The sequence below is a fragment of the Trachinotus anak genome, unplaced genomic scaffold (assembly GCF_046630095.1).
Source record: "Trachinotus anak isolate AG129_WGS33_773 ecotype Australia unplaced genomic scaffold, CSIRO_AGI_Tana_v1 ptg000018l, whole genome shotgun sequence".
In the NCBI taxonomy this organism is placed as follows: domain Eukaryota; kingdom Metazoa; phylum Chordata; class Actinopteri; order Carangiformes; family Carangidae; genus Trachinotus; species Trachinotus anak.
The window spans coordinates 19,740,813-19,757,690 of record NW_027273869.1 but is presented as its reverse complement, the minus strand read 5'-3'; the positions used below and the strand labels follow the sequence as shown (position 1 = coordinate 19,757,690).

The window sequence follows — 16,878 nt, the reverse complement described above, 5'->3', positions numbered from 1 at the left end:
CAGATGAAGAGAGAAAAAAATAATAATTTGAGTACATTTAAGGGAGAGAGGACGTTTGGTTGTTGCTAAAAGACAATTTTGTCCAAGTTTAGTTTTCCTCAGCTGCACCCCCTCCTGCTCTGACCAGGGCCAAAGCCATAGCCTATCTCAGATAACAATGCACCTGGTGTTGTAAACACACCAGGGTCCCTAACAGCAAGATGCATTCAGGGTCTCACCGTTTCTCACGTTAGCTCATCTTAGCTGTTGGATTTTCGAGCGATGTTTTGGTTTCTACTGTACGTTCAGGGGCTTGAATCTGAAGTATTTAGTATTCTCTACCTTCGTGTGGCCTGTTCTTCTTGCTGTTATTTTGTACTTCCTCCTACATATCAATCAAGCAACTGTAAGTGGCATGAGTACATATGTGTGCAAGTGGGAAAGAATGAGTGAGTTCCAGAATCAGAGGTGAAATACTGCAAATTCTCAAATAAAAGACGAATAGAGGTCATGGAGCCAGAATGAGGGAATTCTGCTCCTGCTGGGTTAAGACACTTAATTCTGTGAGTTTGCTGGTACCCTGCTCTACTAATTGCTTGTCCTGTTAGCTAATGCAGGGTGACTGGAAACTTGGCCCAGCTAATCGCTCATGTATTTGCACACCACATCAAATACTAAACCAAGTCACAAAGCTAACCACGCTACGCTAAAAACCCGACAATCTTCACACAGCCTAGACGATCACTGAACAATATTTCCAGAATCCTCACAGACTCTTCTGACCATCTGGATGAAATAATCTTACATCTGTTGAACTATATTAATTTTTTGGATATTTTTCATCAGTTTTGCAAAGATGGTAGCTAGCAATTTCACATCTCCGTGCCCAAGTTGTGTGAAATGAACCAAAATTAAAACAATTTACTATCACTAATATTTGTTTACATTGATATTAATTTGTTTAACTATATATTTTTATACACAGTAATATTTTTATTTAATGCTTCATTTCTTATCTCGATCATGGACATATCATTTTCAGGTGACCTTGTAGGGAAAGATAAGGAGGTTAAAGATCTTTATTCTGCAGCAGATGGACTTTTTTCATCCAGATGTGAAAGAAGCTTTCAGGATGGATACCTGCAAAACTCATGACTAGTTCTATGTTAGATTTGTGCCTTGTTAGCTGATATTCACAACATAACCTGGATATGATTTCTGCCCTGTTAGCTGATCTCAGTCTGTCAGTACTGTACACCTGGTCTAGCTGATGTTGACCGGGAAAATATATCATTCACTCTGACCTCTGGAGGCAGGAGGCACAAAGGTCTGGTTGAAAGCTTTGAAACTAATATATGGACCTTTGTGCTTGTATTTGGGAATGAGCATTAAACATTAACTAGTAGGAATAATAATTATCAGATATAATAACCTGTTTCAAATAAAGGGCAGTATTTGAGAATTTACAGTAATTCCAGTTTTATTGTTTCAACCCTGTTTTCTGCAGTTGTGAATCGTGTTATGTGAATCCACCAAGCTGCTCTCCCTGTGCTGTGTAGATTGGAGATGTCCAGCCTTACCCCTCAAGTCCTACAAACATCCTCCATTAACTCTCCATATACCTCACACACACACACACACACACACACACACAGATATTTATCTTACAGGCTGATCAGGCGAATAGATTTCAGTTCAATGCTTCAGTGGTTGACTTGATTCAGTTTGTGCCTTTCAGGGAATATTGTCTCATGTTCAGTAAAGCAGATTTATTTTGACCTGTTTTCCAAGATGCATCTCTGTTCATTGGCCCAAACAAAGATGGTGACTACGTGAGTTTGTTGACGTGTTAAACGTGCTAATGTCGTTTGGAAAGGACTTGAGAGCAGCGTCGTGGAGAGGGGGGAGATCTCCATGTTTAAATATTGGAAGTTACAGCAGTTACACAAAAGTTTGTGGTTTTATCTTACAGATCATTATCTCATCTCACATGAAGTGAAAATAAACATTGACACATTATTTTTATATGACAATATGGAAGAAAATAAAATGATTCTGACAGAACTTGTGATGACGTGCTGCTCAGCAGGAGTGAGGAAAATGTCACTGTGAGTTTCCGTCTTTGTTTGGTTTAAAAATCTGCTTAACAAACATTTTATGGAAGATTTTTTTGTACCGAAGAGTCTTGAAGTATCTCAGAAATGACAAAACCTGTTTGGGAGTTTGATTTACGTTTTCTTTTAATATCAAGAGCAGCATTTTCTTTTATTTTCTTTGAAAAAGAAAAACCCTTGGAGGCACAAACTGTCGCTCATGATCCACAAATTTGCTTCAATCAAATCCACATCTTGCAGCATTTTGCAGCATTTTTCAACATTTCTTGAAAAGCAACTGTTTGTAGGCATACCTACAAAGTGTTTAGATTTTTTTTTCTTTTTTTAATTTGATGAATAAATTTTTTACTGCATGGTTTTGACTGAATACAGCCCTATGATGTTGTGTTCTGCCAACGGTAGTGGAGGTAGTTCCCCTTCTGTGTGGAGTCACTAGACTTTGCTGCCTGTGAGTGTGAATCATCCGTGAAGCTGCCTCCGTCCGTCAAGTACCTTTACTGACACCGTTCCCCAAAACAACGCTGCCAAATTGGTCTGAAGAAGCCAAAACTTTCTGACGTTCTCTGTGTATAAGTGGTTTAAGTGTATCACATGTTAAACCTCATCCCGTCAATGTTACACTGTGTTTTTAACAGAAAGAATCCTGTTTGTTAAAATGTTAATAATATATGCAGAAGACTTATGAAATAAACTGAAACTAACTCAAACGTGGCTGTTTGCTGTTGACTGAGGAGAATTTGTACAAGGTTGTATTTCATTGTTTCACCACTAGATGATGCCATTAACTTACACATAGGTGTCTCTCAAGCTGTGGCCAGGGACCAGACCGTATTTATTACACTGCTAAATCATAATAATCATTTATATTGGATCATAATAAACAGCTTCTCTGTCTCCACTTGTCAGTGTGGAACTAAATTCTCATGATGTGATTTCTCTAATGTACCTTTTCTTCAACAGCTGAAAATCTTACAACATAATATTTTGTTGTTTATTTCACGTTAATTACTTTTCGGATTTAAAAAAACAAATAAGTTTTAACTTCATATAAAATATTAATAATAGAAATAATATATTATTAGATATAGCAGAATAGCATCCCCCTAAATAAACTGTATACAGATGTAGGGTTGACCTACATTCATTCTTACAAGTTTGAGAAATGGGGGCCGGGGTGTTGTCTGTGGTTATTTGATTGCACATATTCATTATGGGATATTTCACATAATAAAGACCTTAAAAGTAGATTCTGACACAGACAGAGCCTCAAAACAAGAAAACAAAGCAGCACCCACAGTATCAACCATAAGGCAGCTGATACTTTGCTTTGGTGATGCAAATACATTCAATCAGTTTTCTGTTAAATTAACACAGATCAGCTGACACAGCTTCTGGCCCTTTGAGTCCTGCTGCCCTGAAACATTTCTGTGTAAATGAAATAGAAATTTGCTGTAGTGATAAGTTTAGTTGAAGTTAGGATTAAATTCAATGTAGAAAAAAAAGATAAGATTGACCAAAATGTGTTCACTAGTCAACATTTAAACACTTTTAATAGATAAACTTTACCTTGTTTTGTTGATAAAAATCATCTTATTAAAAACTGAAAATATGAAAGATGTTCATGAAATAAGACTGATGTCATAAAGCCAAATGTTGTTCAATGAAAACAAAACTTTAATGGACTTCAAGAGAATAAAAAAAATATAATAATATAAATAAATGAATTAATAAATAAAACCTCCACTAAAGCTTCATAAACACATCATCTTCTGTGTCCCGATAAACTGAGGCTGAACCTCATCTCCCTCAACTTCCTCCTCCATGTGCTGCTGGGACACTTCCGTGTACAGCGACTCTCTGACGCGTTAACAATCAGCCAATGGCAGAGCGGGGACAGCGCAGTGCAATTTGCATATGGTGTGTAGAAGAGGAGCAGCCGCCGCTTGTTCTCCACACATTTGCTTGAGCAAAGTGAATCTGTTACTATGCCTGAACCAGCAAAACAAGCGCCCAAGAAGGGCTCCAAGAAAGCCGTGGCTAAGACCGCCGGCAAGGGCGGGAAGAAGAGGAGAAAGACCAGGAAGGAGAGCTACGCCATCTACGTGTACAAGGTGCTGAAGCAGGTCCACCCTGACACCGGCATCTCCTCCAAGGCCATGAGCATCATGAACTCCTTCGTCAGCGACATCTTCGAGCGCATCGCCGGCGAGGCCTCCCGCCTGGCTCACTACAACAAGCGCTCCACCATCACCTCCAGGGAGATCCAGACCGCCGTGCGCCTGCTGCTGCCCGGGGAGCTGGCCAAGCACGCCGTGTCCGAGGGCACCAAGGCCGTCACCAAGTACACCAGCTCCAAGTGAACGGCTCTGCTCACACCGCCCGCACCAAAGGCTCTTTTAAGAGCCACCCACTGCCTCTGGAGCAGCACAGTGTCCTCAGCTCCGCTTCAAACTCAATCACTTAGAATCAATACACATCATCGATATTTCATTTTCTGAGTCAAGGCCCTGAATCCTTCACCATAGCAAGATAAAGCATATAACTCAAACTCTGCTCAAGCTTCTAATCAAATACACTGTTTCTGCAGCAGCTGCTCACCAGCAGCTAAACAGGGTGAAATCTCCAGCCACTGTGACCAAAGAGTTATTTGTTTACATCAGACATTACTTGTCTTTGTTTTTATACCGTTTACTTGTATGTTATGCATCTTATTTGTGTGAGCGGTAACATACATGTGCTTCGCCCCACACTTCATGCTTGCCTCTGTGTGCAGGGGGTCGCTGCTGATGTAACTGCAACATGATGGTAACTAGTACATGAAAAACAACCGGACATAATGGCGCAGTAATAATAATGTTATAACAACGTTTATCTGACTCGTTGACAGAGAAAGGCGGGAAAATGTGGGTAAAACATGAGAATAAGATTAGATCTCTACAGACATTTGTATGACAACACTACTCTATTCAGAAATCAAAGCGTTAACGTCAACGGTTTAACAGTTTGCCGCCCAGTGGATGCATGTGCTCTTCAACTACGTCCGCAGAAAAGATTCAAATACCAACGCGAGTCTGATGTTCGACATCAGTTTTTCTGTTTCTGCAGCACAATGAGCGGAAGAGGAAAAGGAGGGAAAGGACTCGGGAAAGGAGGCGCTAAGCGCCACCGGAAAGTTCTCCGTGACAACATCCAGGGCATCACCAAGCCCGCCATCCGCCGCCTGGCTCGCCGCGGCGGAGTCAAACGTATCTCCGGCCTCATCTACGAGGAGACCCGCGGTGTCCTCAAGGTGTTCCTGGAGAACGTCATCCGTGACGCCGTCACCTACACCGAGCACGCCAAGAGGAAGACGGTGACCGCCATGGATGTGGTCTATGCCCTGAAGAGGCAGGGCCGCACCCTGTACGGCTTCGGAGGCTGAGCCTGTCCCGCGTCCCCACAACACAACGGCTCTTTTAAGAGCCACACAACCCGTCTGCAGAGCAATAACCCTTGTTATGGTCCAATATGAAAATCATCAAGCAGCTGTTTCAGTTGTTTTTACTGTGGCTGTTAATACTGAGGTGTAAGTAAATAAAACCAACATCACTGTAGAGATCACACTGAGACAAACTCTTTACTGCATCTTAAGTGTCCCATCAAATGTCAGAACATCTGACACTTAAACATCAACACACAGAACATGTGAAATGTGAGAACATAAACTCAGACATGCAGTATATTCTTGTACTGATCCTGACCCCTGACCCCTGACCCCTCTCTCTTCAGATGTCTCCTGTCATAAACTACAAGAATCTGAGGTTTCAAAAATGATTAAAGCAGCTGTGAGGAGCAAGAATTTGATCTTTGATTTCAATCAGATATGAAGAGTGTGAGGCTCTGTCCTGTGCCAGCTGATGACAGTTTACTGGTGAGTTTAAACATTAATGTTATTACAAAATATGAATCTAAGTCTAAGGGAGAATCAACGGCTGTGCATCTGCTGACAGTGCAGCGTCCTCCCATCTCATTTCACAGAAGGCAAACTGAGGCAAGTTTATTTGTACTTTCCAGCGATAAAGCAGTTTAAAGTGCTTTACATGAAATATAAAAGATGTTAAGAAAAAACCCAACATAACATAGAAAGACACATGTGACGCTCCTATTGTGTTCAAGTTTAGATGTGTGAAAAATACCTCTCATTTTTTCTGATCAAAGCAAAACTTCATCACATCCTCAACAATGACCTTCTGAACACAACTAAATAAATTTTGATCATTTTTCTTTAAAAAAAAAAATCCCTATTTAATAAAAAAAAAAATACATACACATAATCCATAATAATCCTTATTATGACTCAATCACTAACGTAGATGTTTTACTGGAAATAAAACTACCAATATCAATAGCAATAACATTAAATAGTTGTTGATATGAGTCGTTTGTAAAATCATTAATATTTATTCTTACAGATGTTGTCAACGCTGATTTAATTTCATTCTCATCACTGATCGGCCCTGAAGTTAGAGCCACTGGGCGAAGCATAGAGAATAAAGGAGATATTGATAGTATTGATCGTGAAGTAGTCTAACTAGTTTGTACCGTGTGTGTATATATAATATATAGTTTGGTGATTATAAAGATATAAACTCCCACCACAACAGGGGATATCTACAGGTTGGTTGAATTAGTGGACAAACAAAGCAGCTGCAGCAGCGGCTTGAAGTGTTAATGATCCGTTATAAATACCGTGTATCGATGTTCAATAATCGATAGGAAAATACTCTTAGCAGACGTGTGTGTGGCTCTTAAAAGAGCCGTTGTGGTGTGTGTGAGCCGGGCCGGGTCGCTCTACGCCCTCTCCCCCCGGATGCGGCGGGCCAGCTGGATGTCTTTGGGCATGATGGTGACCCTCTTGGCGTGGATGGCGCACAGGTTGGTGTCCTCGAACAGGCCGACCAGGTAGGCCTCGCTGGCCTCCTGCAGGGCCATGACGGCGGAGCTCTGGAAGCGCAGGTCGGTCTTGAAGTCCTGGGCGATCTCCCGGACCAGGCGCTGGAAGGGCAGCTTGCGGATCAGCAGCTCGGTGGACTTCTGGTAGCGGCGGATCTCCCTGAGGGCCACGGTACCGGGCCTGTAGCGGTGAGGCTTCTTCACGCCGCCGGTGGCCGGGGCGCTCTTGCGGGCAGCCTTGGTGGCCAGCTGCTTCCTGGGGGCTTTGCCTCCGGTGGACTTACGGGCGGTCTGCTTGGTTCTTGCCATTGTTGGCGAATTCGCGCTTCTTCCTTCTCAGAAAAAGTTGTGCTCCTGAAGCGCTCGGTGTCTGGTTTATATAGCCAGAGCCGGAGCACCGACGACGCTGATTGGTTGAAAGTATGCACATGACCAACGGCTGGTCTAAACGTCAGTCTACCGGAAGTCATGTCGGGTTCATGTATGAAATAATGTCAATCTCATATAAAAGTTAAAGTTTCTCTAATAAATATTTGAATATGAGTGGACTGGTCCAGAAAACATTAAATCCAAGTGTGTGTGTGTGTGTTTTCTTAAGCTTTATTTAATTGAGAATGAATATTTATGGTAAAATCAATTTCAACTAAATATTATTATTTTATAATTATTAATTATTAATTATAAATTACAATTACTATAACTGTCCACTATCAGAAGGAAGCAATTAAAACAAACCAGCATCATTTATACAGCTGATTAATGTTACCACAGCTGTCCAATCATTGGTGTCATGAAGTGGCTAGATTTACTTCAGTTATCTTTTCAGTTAGATTTATTAAGTCAATACACTTTATTTATCTTTATATTATTTATATATAAATGCATCATTACTCTCTGCACCAAGTTGCCAGTACTTTCTGTGTGAAATGACAAAGTGAGACATGACAGTGAAGTGAATGAGATTGATCTTTATTGAAACAAGCTCAACAATATGAACAGAAAAAGTATAAAGAAACAAAGATTTACAAGCATATAAAAATAAATACAAGAGCAATGAAGTTCAACGTTACAGGGCAAATCATAGACATACAACCCAGTGTTGTGAACTAACAGTGCAGTGCTGTCAGGAGACATCACTATGATTAACAGGAGCGTGTGTGTGTAAATATATATATAATGATGATGAGCTTTATTGTCACTGTAACAGTACAAGTACAATTACAGCAAAATTACACACACACACACACACACCTGTTAATCAGGATATATATATATATATATATATATATATATATGAGCATAATACTGGTACTGTATTGTGTGTTATTGTATCTAGACAGTTGTGACAAGGAAAAAAAAAAAAAAAAAAAAACTATTGGAGAAACTGTAGGTAAAAACTACTACAGAGTATTTTTAACAGACAGGATATACAGAAACAGTAAAGGGAGCATTTACAATATACAACTATAAAAATATAACTCTACTGCCAACATTTATACAATATACACACACACACACAATATATTCAAAGAATTGTATGAAAATCCAGGTGAAGAGGAAATCTGCTCTGGAGTGAAATATCTGGGTGGCTCTTAAAAGAGCCTTTGGATGTTTTAGAGCCGAGTCGTGAACATTCACTTCTTGGCTGTTTTCTTGGCGGGAGCCTTCTTGGTCTTGGAGGGTTTGGGCTTGGCCACCTTCTTCGCAGCCTTCTTGGGCGTCGCCGCCTTCTTGGTCACCTTCTTCGGGCTCTTCGCAGCCTTCTTGGCCGCCGGCTTCTTGGCAGCCGCGGGTTTCTTGGCCTTCTTCGGGGTAGTCTTGGCTGCTTTCGGCTTCTTGGCGGCCGTCGGCTTCTTGGCGGCGGCGCTTTTCTTTGCCGCTGGCTTCTTGGCTTTGGGGGCCGAGGGGGCGGCGGCTTTCTTCGCCGCCTTCTTGGGCTTCTCGGCGCTCTTGCTCGCCTTGAAGGATCCGGAGGCCCCGGTGCCCTTGGTCTGCACCAGGGAGCCCTTGCTCACCAGGCTCTTGATGGCGCGCTTGATGTGGACGGTGTTGTGCTCCACGTCGTAGCCCTGCGCGGCCAGAGACTTCTTCAGGGCCACGTAGGACAGACCTTTGCGCTCCTTGGAGGCGGACACGGCTTTCAGGATCAGCTCGCTGGCGCCGGGGCCGGACTTCTTGCTCGGCTTGGCGGCCTTCTTCTTCGGGGCTTTGGCCGGGGCGGCCGGGGCGGCGGGTGCGGCTGGGGCGACTTCTGCCATCGTGCTGCGGGACAATCACGGTCAACGAGAGCTCTCAGACTGATGCTCAGCCTCCCGCCCAGAGAGGCACTTAAACACACCATGAGAACCGTGGAGACTCAACCCGGCCCGCCGCTCCGCGGGGCCGCGGGAACAGGAGACACTTGTGTTTTCTCTTCACCGATAAATGCACAAAATACACGTTTCGGGGAAGCGATGCAACATGAAATCCCATCGGTCTGGTAGCGAAGGAGCTTCTCCTCGGGTGCAGGTCAAATAAAGCCTTTAAGCTTGTTGTGTTTGGAGTGAGAAGCCTTTAAACCCGCCCTATCTGCCGCCGAGTGAGCCTCTGCTCCGCGACTTTTCTCTCTCATTTCTCTCGTAAATGTTTTAAATTAGACCAGAAGTTCACTAAAACCAGTCAGATTTTGAGAGGAGAAGTTTGTTCAAAGAGTCAAAGTGAAAACAGTCAGATTTTGAAATCTATTATACATTTAACAGAGGTTAGTTTGGTGCCTGCAAACACAGCCAAACGTTGTTTACACCTGCTATGGCAGACAGTCACTGAGTTGATCATTTGTTTTATTCTGCTGTAAAATTCAAATATTTGAGCCGATCTGAAACTATGTCTTTGTCATTAAAGCAAATGCACATTAAGTCGACATTTTATTTGGCATGTGTTTTACGTTGGGAAGGTCAGCTCCACTGCTCTGCTGAGGCCTGAGGCCTGTCTGGTGGTTGCACCTTATACAAGACAGTTTGGGATTTTCTGAATATGTCTAAAGAATAAAGTTTTGGTAAAATACTCACACTTAACTCGTACTTATCAATGAACTGAATGAGATATATCATGTTTTAACTGATATGATGCACAATTTTGTCTGGGTTATATTTGTTTATGTGAGTATATTTCTGCTGGTCCTTGTGATGGTGTGTGTAAACATTTATAACATTTTCTGTCCTGCTGAACATTATATGTAGGTTGTTCATGTTTTCATGAGGTCAATATATTGTCCTGTGCTATTTCTAAGAAGACTGGGTCATACTCATACTAAGTAGTATTAACAGTAATAGTATTAATATCTTTAGCCTCACATCTCTATAATATCTATATCTATCAAGCAAGTCAGAAAGTTATTTTGGATCTTAAGTTTATTTCATAAGATTTTGATTTGATTTCTCCACATATACAATTTACACTTCCCATATCATCAGAAAAAGACCAACAGTCTTAACAGTAAAATTAAATAAGACAAGAAGACAAAACAACACAATGGTAAACATAATAACATACATTTGCTCCACACCTAAAGCAAACAAGCACAATTTCAGTATCTTCACATCTGAGCAACATAAAACAAATTAAATACACAGTATACATATATACTAATATTATACCGTTCTTGCTTTTAGTGCCATGGTTTTGTTCTCTGTAATCTTGAATCTACATTAGTGTTTTCTGAGATTTTTGGCCTGTGTCTCCTGCTAAAAAGAAATTATACTAATGACCAAACAAAAGTCAGAAAACACAAACAAAGACACAGTTTCATTCTTATGACAATGAAAATGTTTTTCCAGACCTGTTGTTAGTGACTCTGTGTTTTTGCCTGTTAGGTGATGCTGGTTTTGTCCATTTTGGAGCGAGATCGTGTCTTTTCATTTGTTGCTCTTCCACTTCTCATTTATTCTGTTTACTTCTGAATGTAATTTCCAGGACAACAACTGGTTCTAAGTGGTTTCCTCCACAAATGACACTTAGAACTCAGACTAAACAGCTCAATCATGGTTTAATCAGACCACAGATCCTGTTTCTCATGGTCTGAGTGTCCCCTTGAACTCTTACCAAGACCCTGATGTCTCAGTTAGTCCAGGCATCCAGCTCTAGGAAGAGTCCTTCATGTAAGAATGACGGAGGCCATTGTGCTCTTGAAGCTTCAGTGCAGCGGAAATATTTTTGTTTCCTTCACCAGATATGAGCTTTGACACAATCCTGTCTCTGAGCTCTGCAGGGAGCTCCTTTCTCCCCATGGCTTGGTTTCTGTTTTGATCTGCATTGTCAGCTGTGAGACCTTACATAGACAGGTGTGTGTCTGTCCAAATCATGTCCAATCAGCTGAATTTACCACAGGTGGACTCCAATCAAGGTGAAGACACATCTCAAAGATTATCAAGAGAAATGGGAGGAACATGAGCTAAATTTCAAGCGTCATAGCAAAGTATCTGATATGTGATATTTCAGTTTTTACTTTTTAATGACTAAAATGATTTTACTTTGTCATCATTTTTTAAATTTTAACTTAAGGCTGCAACATAACATGAAAAAATGGAGGGGTCTGAATACTTTCTGAATGCACTGTAAATGAGGACATAAAATTCAAAATGTTTGAAACTGGAGGAGAAACAGTGAGCTGCTAACCGCCGTGAAAACTGGTGAAACGGATCTGTCATGTCTCATCTCCGGGTGCTCCTGTGAAAATGTTGGAGCTTCAAATCGGTGATTGTATGTTTTAAAAACTAATTTCAGGGCTGTGCTCACTCTGTCATCTCCAAGCGCAGTGTAGTGGTTTAATGGCACCGTGATGGACAGGTGACACGTGTGTTTTCAGTGTCTGAATCATGTCACAGCAAGAAAAGGGGTTAAAATTAGCGTGTTCACCCATGTGTTGTGTTTACATCAATGATTGGAGGAGGAACTTATGAATGTGTGTGAATGCTAACTGTACCCTTCTCTATTTCCAGCCTGGTGTTAGTGGGTCTTAGCGGGTTTTTCGACCAGTGGAAAAGGGGCTTTGGTAGTCAGTTGATGTGGTTTAATATTTAGGCCTAAGATTACTTAAGTTTGTGGTAAGTGATTATCCCAAAGCTCCATCCAGTCTAAAGGTGGATGTCCATGTGTTTGTGATTATAAAGCAGGTCTAGGTTCTATATTAATACTGTGAAAGTATCAAAGCCTCAGTCCACAGAGAAATGCACACAGCCTGTATTCAGACACTGAGCCTTAAAACCAGCCGTCAGGACTTCTGGAACTTTGTGATGTCACAACAAAGCAGCCACCACTCCCAGCCACGCCCCAAGCCCCGCCCACCCAGACCCACCGTTCAGCCTTGTAGGAGTTGCTTTGAGTGTTTATCTGAAAATTGCTATATGATGTTTTTAGGTTCTTATAACCACAAATACATTTTCTTATTGATATCAGCACCCAGGATAAAACATGAAAAAAGTATAAAAGAGACCTTTAATGCTGTAAACGAATTACTAATTTGTCCCATGACTAGAAAATCTAATGAAAATAAAGATGGTCTCTAAATGACTAACTGAAAAAACAAAAAATAAATGATGAATTGTTAGAGTCAATTTGAAAGTAGAACTATTCTTACCCCAAACAGCAAGAACATCATTATATATGTATATAATACAAAATAACAATACTGAATGATAGTAGTTGAGTGTAAAAAAATAAAATCCATCTTCCTCAAGATTATAATGGTCGGATCAGTGTTTATTCATCTCTATGATGTCTGATGATACTGAGAGGTGTTTCCAATGCTAGTTCCCCCAACAGCTTCAGCTGGGTGAGGCTCAGAAACTGGAAACAGACTGCATTTAAAGCGTCAGACATACGGAGGCTTTCATGTGAATTACTTACAATATACAGAATATTCTGTCTGAACTCAGTTCATATTCATCACAGCTATGCTGCAAAATTCATAGTTTCATGTTGTGTCAGTTGACTGTGTATTGATGAGTAAAGTGATGTGTGGTGTTAACTGTGTGTGAGAGGGTTTGTGTCGCTGCAGTATGTTTGTTACACAATGTCAGGTTGTTACTGTGATTCAGGTCTGATCTGCTGTGAATTTAACAAGAATAAGTTTGGTAAATACGTGACACCGTGTCAGGAAGTAACTCAGCCAGTGGCTTCACTGACACCAGTGTGTTTGCAGGCACCAAAATAACCTCTGTTTATTAAGAAACTAGAGACACGAGATAAATGTTTTTACATCAGATCTCTGAACAAACTTGTGGTCTCACAGTCAAACTCTTTTAATTGAACTTCTGGTCTAATTTAAAACATTTACGAGAGAAATGAGAGAGAAAAGTCGCGGAGCAGAGGCTCACTCGGCGGCAGATAGGGCGGGTTTAAAGGCTTCTCACTCCAAACACAACAAGCTTAAAGGCTTTATTTGACCTGCACCCGAGGAGAAGCTCCTTCGCTACCAGACCGATGGGATTTCATGTTGCATCGCTTCCCCGAAACGTGTATTTTGTGCATTTATCGGTGAAGAGAAAACACAAGTGTCTCCTGTTCCCGCGGCCCCGCGGAGCGGCGGGCCGGGTTGAGTCTCCACGGTTCTCATGGTGTGTTTAAGTGCCTCTCTGGGCGGGAGGCTGAGCATCAGTCTGAGAGCTCTCGTTGACCGTGATTGTCCCGCAGCACGATGGCAGAAGTCGCCCCAGCCGCACCCGCCGCCCCGGCCGCCCCGGCCAAAGCCCCGAAGAAGAAGGCCGCCAAGCCGAGCAAGAAGTCCGGCCCCGGCGCCAGCGAGCTGATCCTGAAAGCCGTGTCCGCCTCCAAGGAGCGCAAAGGTCTGTCCTACGTGGCCCTGAAGAAGTCTCTGGCCGCGCAGGGCTACGACGTGGAGCACAACACCGTCCACATCAAGCGCGCCATCAAGAGCCTGGTGAGCAAGGGCTCCCTGGTGCAGACCAAGGGCACCGGGGCCTCCGGATCCTTCAAGGCGAGCAAGAGCGCCGAGAAGCCCAAGAAGGCGGCGAAGAAAGCCGCCGCCCCCTCGGCCCCCAAAGCCAAGAAGCCAGCGGCAAAGAAAAGCGCCGCCGCCAAGAAGCCGACGGCCGCCAAGAAGCCGAAAGCAGCCAAGACTACCCCGAAGAAGGCCAAGAAACCCGCGGCTGCCAAGAAGCCGGCGGCCAAGAAGGCTGCGAAGAGCCCGAAGAAGGTGACCAAGAAGGCGGCGACGCCCAAGAAGGCTGCGAAGAAGGTGGCCAAGCCCAAACCCTCCAAGACCAAGAAGGCTCCCGCCAAGAAAACAGCCAAGAAGTGAATGTTCACGACTCGGCTCTAAAACATCCAAAGGCTCTTTTAAGAGCCACCCAGATATTTCACTCCAGAGCAGATTTCCTCCTCTTTTTTATATATTCAGGGTCATAATATTCAGTCAGTTGATAATATGTGTGTGTGTGTGTGTATATATATATATATACATTTTATATATTCGTTTGGCAGTTTGTACAGATTAATGAATTATATATTTATAAACAAACCTGTTCACCCTGACCCTTTCTATGTATGACAACTTGTTTTTTCTTCCATTTTTTTTGCACATTTATTAAATGTATTTTATTACATTATCTCACTGGTTGCCCCTAACATTCATCCCACACTGGGAAATACTCATTACAGCAGTAAATCTAGTTTAATACTTGGTTCACTTTTTAATAACAGTAAATCTAGTTGGCTTGTGCTGACACACCAGCATTTATTGGGTGAGGGAGTTGGTCAGTGAATGGATGACTTCTCTGTACAAAACAAAGAATATATATATATATATATATATCTATATATCGCCCCGCATACCATTACAGATAATAATGGTAACATATTTACATTTACAGTGGGAATATAAACAGAGAAACAAACTATATACATATATATATATATATATATATATATAGCCACCACAGTGTTACATTAAGTACATGCAGTGTTGTGCGGGAGAACATGACCCATGAATCTGGAGTTATAATTACTAACTAATGTTATATTTAACTACACATTTTCTAATTGTATGGACATAAATACACTACACTCCTAACTGATGATTTTTTTTTTTTTTTAAGCAGTGACGTCTTATTTTGTAAGTCCCACAGACTGTGTGGCGGAAGTCGCGTCCTCACGACAGTGATTTGACTTCAACGTTTGTGATTGGAGGAGCCCACAGCGGCTACACCTGACCAATGAACGACGAGATAGTAGAATATAAGCTGGCCTCTGGAACTTCTCCGACATTCTGTTTTTGGTTTCAAAGCAGTAAACATCTCTTCAAACATGTCTGGACGTGGAAAGACCGGAGGAAAGGCGAGAGCCAAGGCCAAGACCCGCTCCTCCCGGGCCGGCTTGCAGTTCCCCGTCGGCCGTGTCCACAGGCTGCTGAGGAAAGGCAACTACGCCGAGCGCGTCGGTGCCGGTGCCCCCGTCTACCTGGCGGCGGTGCTGGAGTACCTGACCGCCGAGATCCTGGAGCTGGCCGGAAACGCCGCCCGCGACAACAAGAAGACCAGGATCATCCCCCGCCACCTGCAGCTGGCCGTCCGCAACGACGAGGAGCTCAACAAGCTGCTCGGCGGAGTCACCATCGCTCAGGGCGGCGTGCTGCCCAACATCCAGGCCGTGCTGCTGCCCAAGAAGACCGAGAAGCCCGCCAAGAAGTAACCTCCTCTGCCCACAACTACACAAACGGCTCTTTTAAGAGCCACCCACTCCCACTCTAAGTGCTGGTTCCTTATGGAATATAACGTGATATTTAAAAAAAAAAAAAAAAAAAAAAAAAAAAAACAAACCACATAACAAATAATACATTGTTTTATTATATAATTCTTTATACTATCATACTTCTGCTTCTATTCAAATAACTGACTTTTATATTGCCAGACACTCATGATTTCAGATCAGTATTTACTCCACCAGGATGAGCTGAGGATCAATGAAATAACACCAGCTCCATATAAACAAAACCCAAACTTGTTCAAGGTTCATGCTGAATAAATACATTCGAACCAGGGGAGAAGATGGCGTCAGATGTAAATTACTAAGCACATGCATATCTCATTATGTTGGCCTCTAAATTTAAGTTTTTATGTCACATAAAGAAGAACAAACTGAAAATATTTAGACAGGGTCACCATTGATTCTGGTACAGTTTAAACTTTATTGTTCCAAACCAAGCTAATAAAACATCAAAACACTTTGGCACCATATTGAATTTAAAACACAATATCCTGGTGAATTTGATAATAGTCGAGACAAACTTTATTATCACCAAAGGGCAATTAGTTGTGCAGCCAACAGAGAATAAATAAATACAAAATCAAAGACAGCAGTAAAACATACACAACAGACAGATGTGGGCTTCTGCTGTTTCTAGGGGGCAGATCGTATCAAATTATTGATGAGGCCAATGCTGACTGGGACAAATGAAGATCCGTACCTTCTTGTTTTGCACCTTGGCACGATGTACCTGCGACCAGGTGGCAGCAGCCTGTACTCATGAGACCACGACACAGGGGATGACCCTGGTCGCCAAGGTAACCTTTGACCTTCCCTGTGACTGTCTCCGTAGAGGTGAGAGAGCTTCATCTCTATAACTTTACCACATGACTTCATGAAGCTGTTTAGTCTGTGCTTATTTTTTAAAGTGAGGGACTTAATATTTAGATAATCGACTTGAACAAAACTAACTGAAGCACTAAGTTCAAGCTGTGATGTTGAGTAGTTGATAATTAAAATCCATGTTGGTGTCCAGTAAATGTTTGAGACACTTTCAACACTTCTTTTTTTTTTTGGAAGAGTTTTTACCCGGAAATGCAGCGGCTCACAGGCT

The 16,878-nt window shown here is 42.2% G+C and overlaps 6 protein-coding genes across 6 annotated transcripts; 4 read left to right on the top strand and 2 right to left on the bottom strand.

Moving 5' to 3' along the window:
- Positions 1-4,050: 4,050 nt before the first annotated feature.
- LOC139635219 (histone H2B 1/2-like) lies at positions 4,051-4,503 on the top strand. Its single transcript, XM_071502327.1, has one exon. The coding sequence runs from the start codon at positions 4,079-4,081 to the stop codon at positions 4,451-4,453; it is 375 nt and encodes a 124-aa protein (XP_071358428.1). The 5' UTR covers positions 4,051-4,078; the 3' UTR covers positions 4,454-4,503.
- Positions 4,504-5,173: 670 nt separating this feature from the next.
- LOC139635217 (histone H4) lies at positions 5,174-5,563 on the top strand. The gene has a single exon (XM_071502325.1). The coding sequence runs from the start codon at positions 5,203-5,205 to the stop codon at positions 5,512-5,514; it is 312 nt and encodes a 103-aa protein (XP_071358426.1). The 5' UTR covers positions 5,174-5,202; the 3' UTR covers positions 5,515-5,563.
- A 697-nt stretch (positions 5,564-6,260) lies between these two features.
- Positions 6,261-7,367, bottom strand: LOC139635218 (histone H3). Its single transcript, XM_071502326.1, has one exon. It carries the CDS (start codon positions 7,332-7,334, stop codon positions 6,924-6,926), a length of 411 nt encoding a protein of 136 aa, XP_071358427.1. The 5' UTR covers positions 7,335-7,367; the 3' UTR covers positions 6,261-6,923.
- A 1,209-nt stretch (positions 7,368-8,576) lies between these two features.
- LOC139635216 (histone H1-like) lies at positions 8,577-9,340 on the bottom strand. Its single transcript, XM_071502324.1, has one exon. It carries the CDS (start codon positions 9,281-9,283, stop codon positions 8,660-8,662), a length of 624 nt encoding a protein of 207 aa, XP_071358425.1. The 5' UTR covers positions 9,284-9,340; the 3' UTR covers positions 8,577-8,659.
- Positions 9,341-13,645: 4,305 nt separating this feature from the next.
- Positions 13,646-14,388, top strand: LOC139635448 (histone H1-like). The gene has a single exon (XM_071502809.1). The coding sequence runs from the start codon at positions 13,699-13,701 to the stop codon at positions 14,320-14,322; it is 624 nt and encodes a 207-aa protein (XP_071358910.1). The 5' UTR covers positions 13,646-13,698; the 3' UTR covers positions 14,323-14,388.
- Positions 14,389-15,278: 890 nt separating this feature from the next.
- On the top strand, positions 15,279-15,755 carry LOC139635105 (histone H2A-like). Its single transcript, XM_071502091.1, has one exon. It carries the CDS (start codon positions 15,327-15,329, stop codon positions 15,708-15,710), a length of 384 nt encoding a protein of 127 aa, XP_071358192.1. The 5' UTR covers positions 15,279-15,326; the 3' UTR covers positions 15,711-15,755.
- The last annotated feature ends 1,123 nt before the right edge of the window (positions 15,756-16,878 follow it).

Excerpts from the sequence above, each read along its gene's own strand:
- LOC139635219 (XM_071502327.1), top strand. The coding sequence starts at position 4,079 with ATGCCTGAACCAGCAAAACAAGCGCCCAAGAAGGGCTCCAAGAAAGCC.
- LOC139635217 (XM_071502325.1), top strand. The coding sequence starts at position 5,203 with ATGAGCGGAAGAGGAAAAGGAGGGAAAGGACTCGGGAAAGGAGGCGCT.
- LOC139635218 (XM_071502326.1), bottom strand. The coding sequence starts at position 7,334 with ATGGCAAGAACCAAGCAGACCGCCCGTAAGTCCACCGGAGGCAAAGCC.
- LOC139635216 (XM_071502324.1), bottom strand. The coding sequence starts at position 9,283 with ATGGCAGAAGTCGCCCCAGCCGCACCCGCCGCCCCGGCCGCCCCGGCC.
- LOC139635448 (XM_071502809.1), top strand. The coding sequence starts at position 13,699 with ATGGCAGAAGTCGCCCCAGCCGCACCCGCCGCCCCGGCCGCCCCGGCC.
- LOC139635105 (XM_071502091.1), top strand. The coding sequence starts at position 15,327 with ATGTCTGGACGTGGAAAGACCGGAGGAAAGGCGAGAGCCAAGGCCAAG.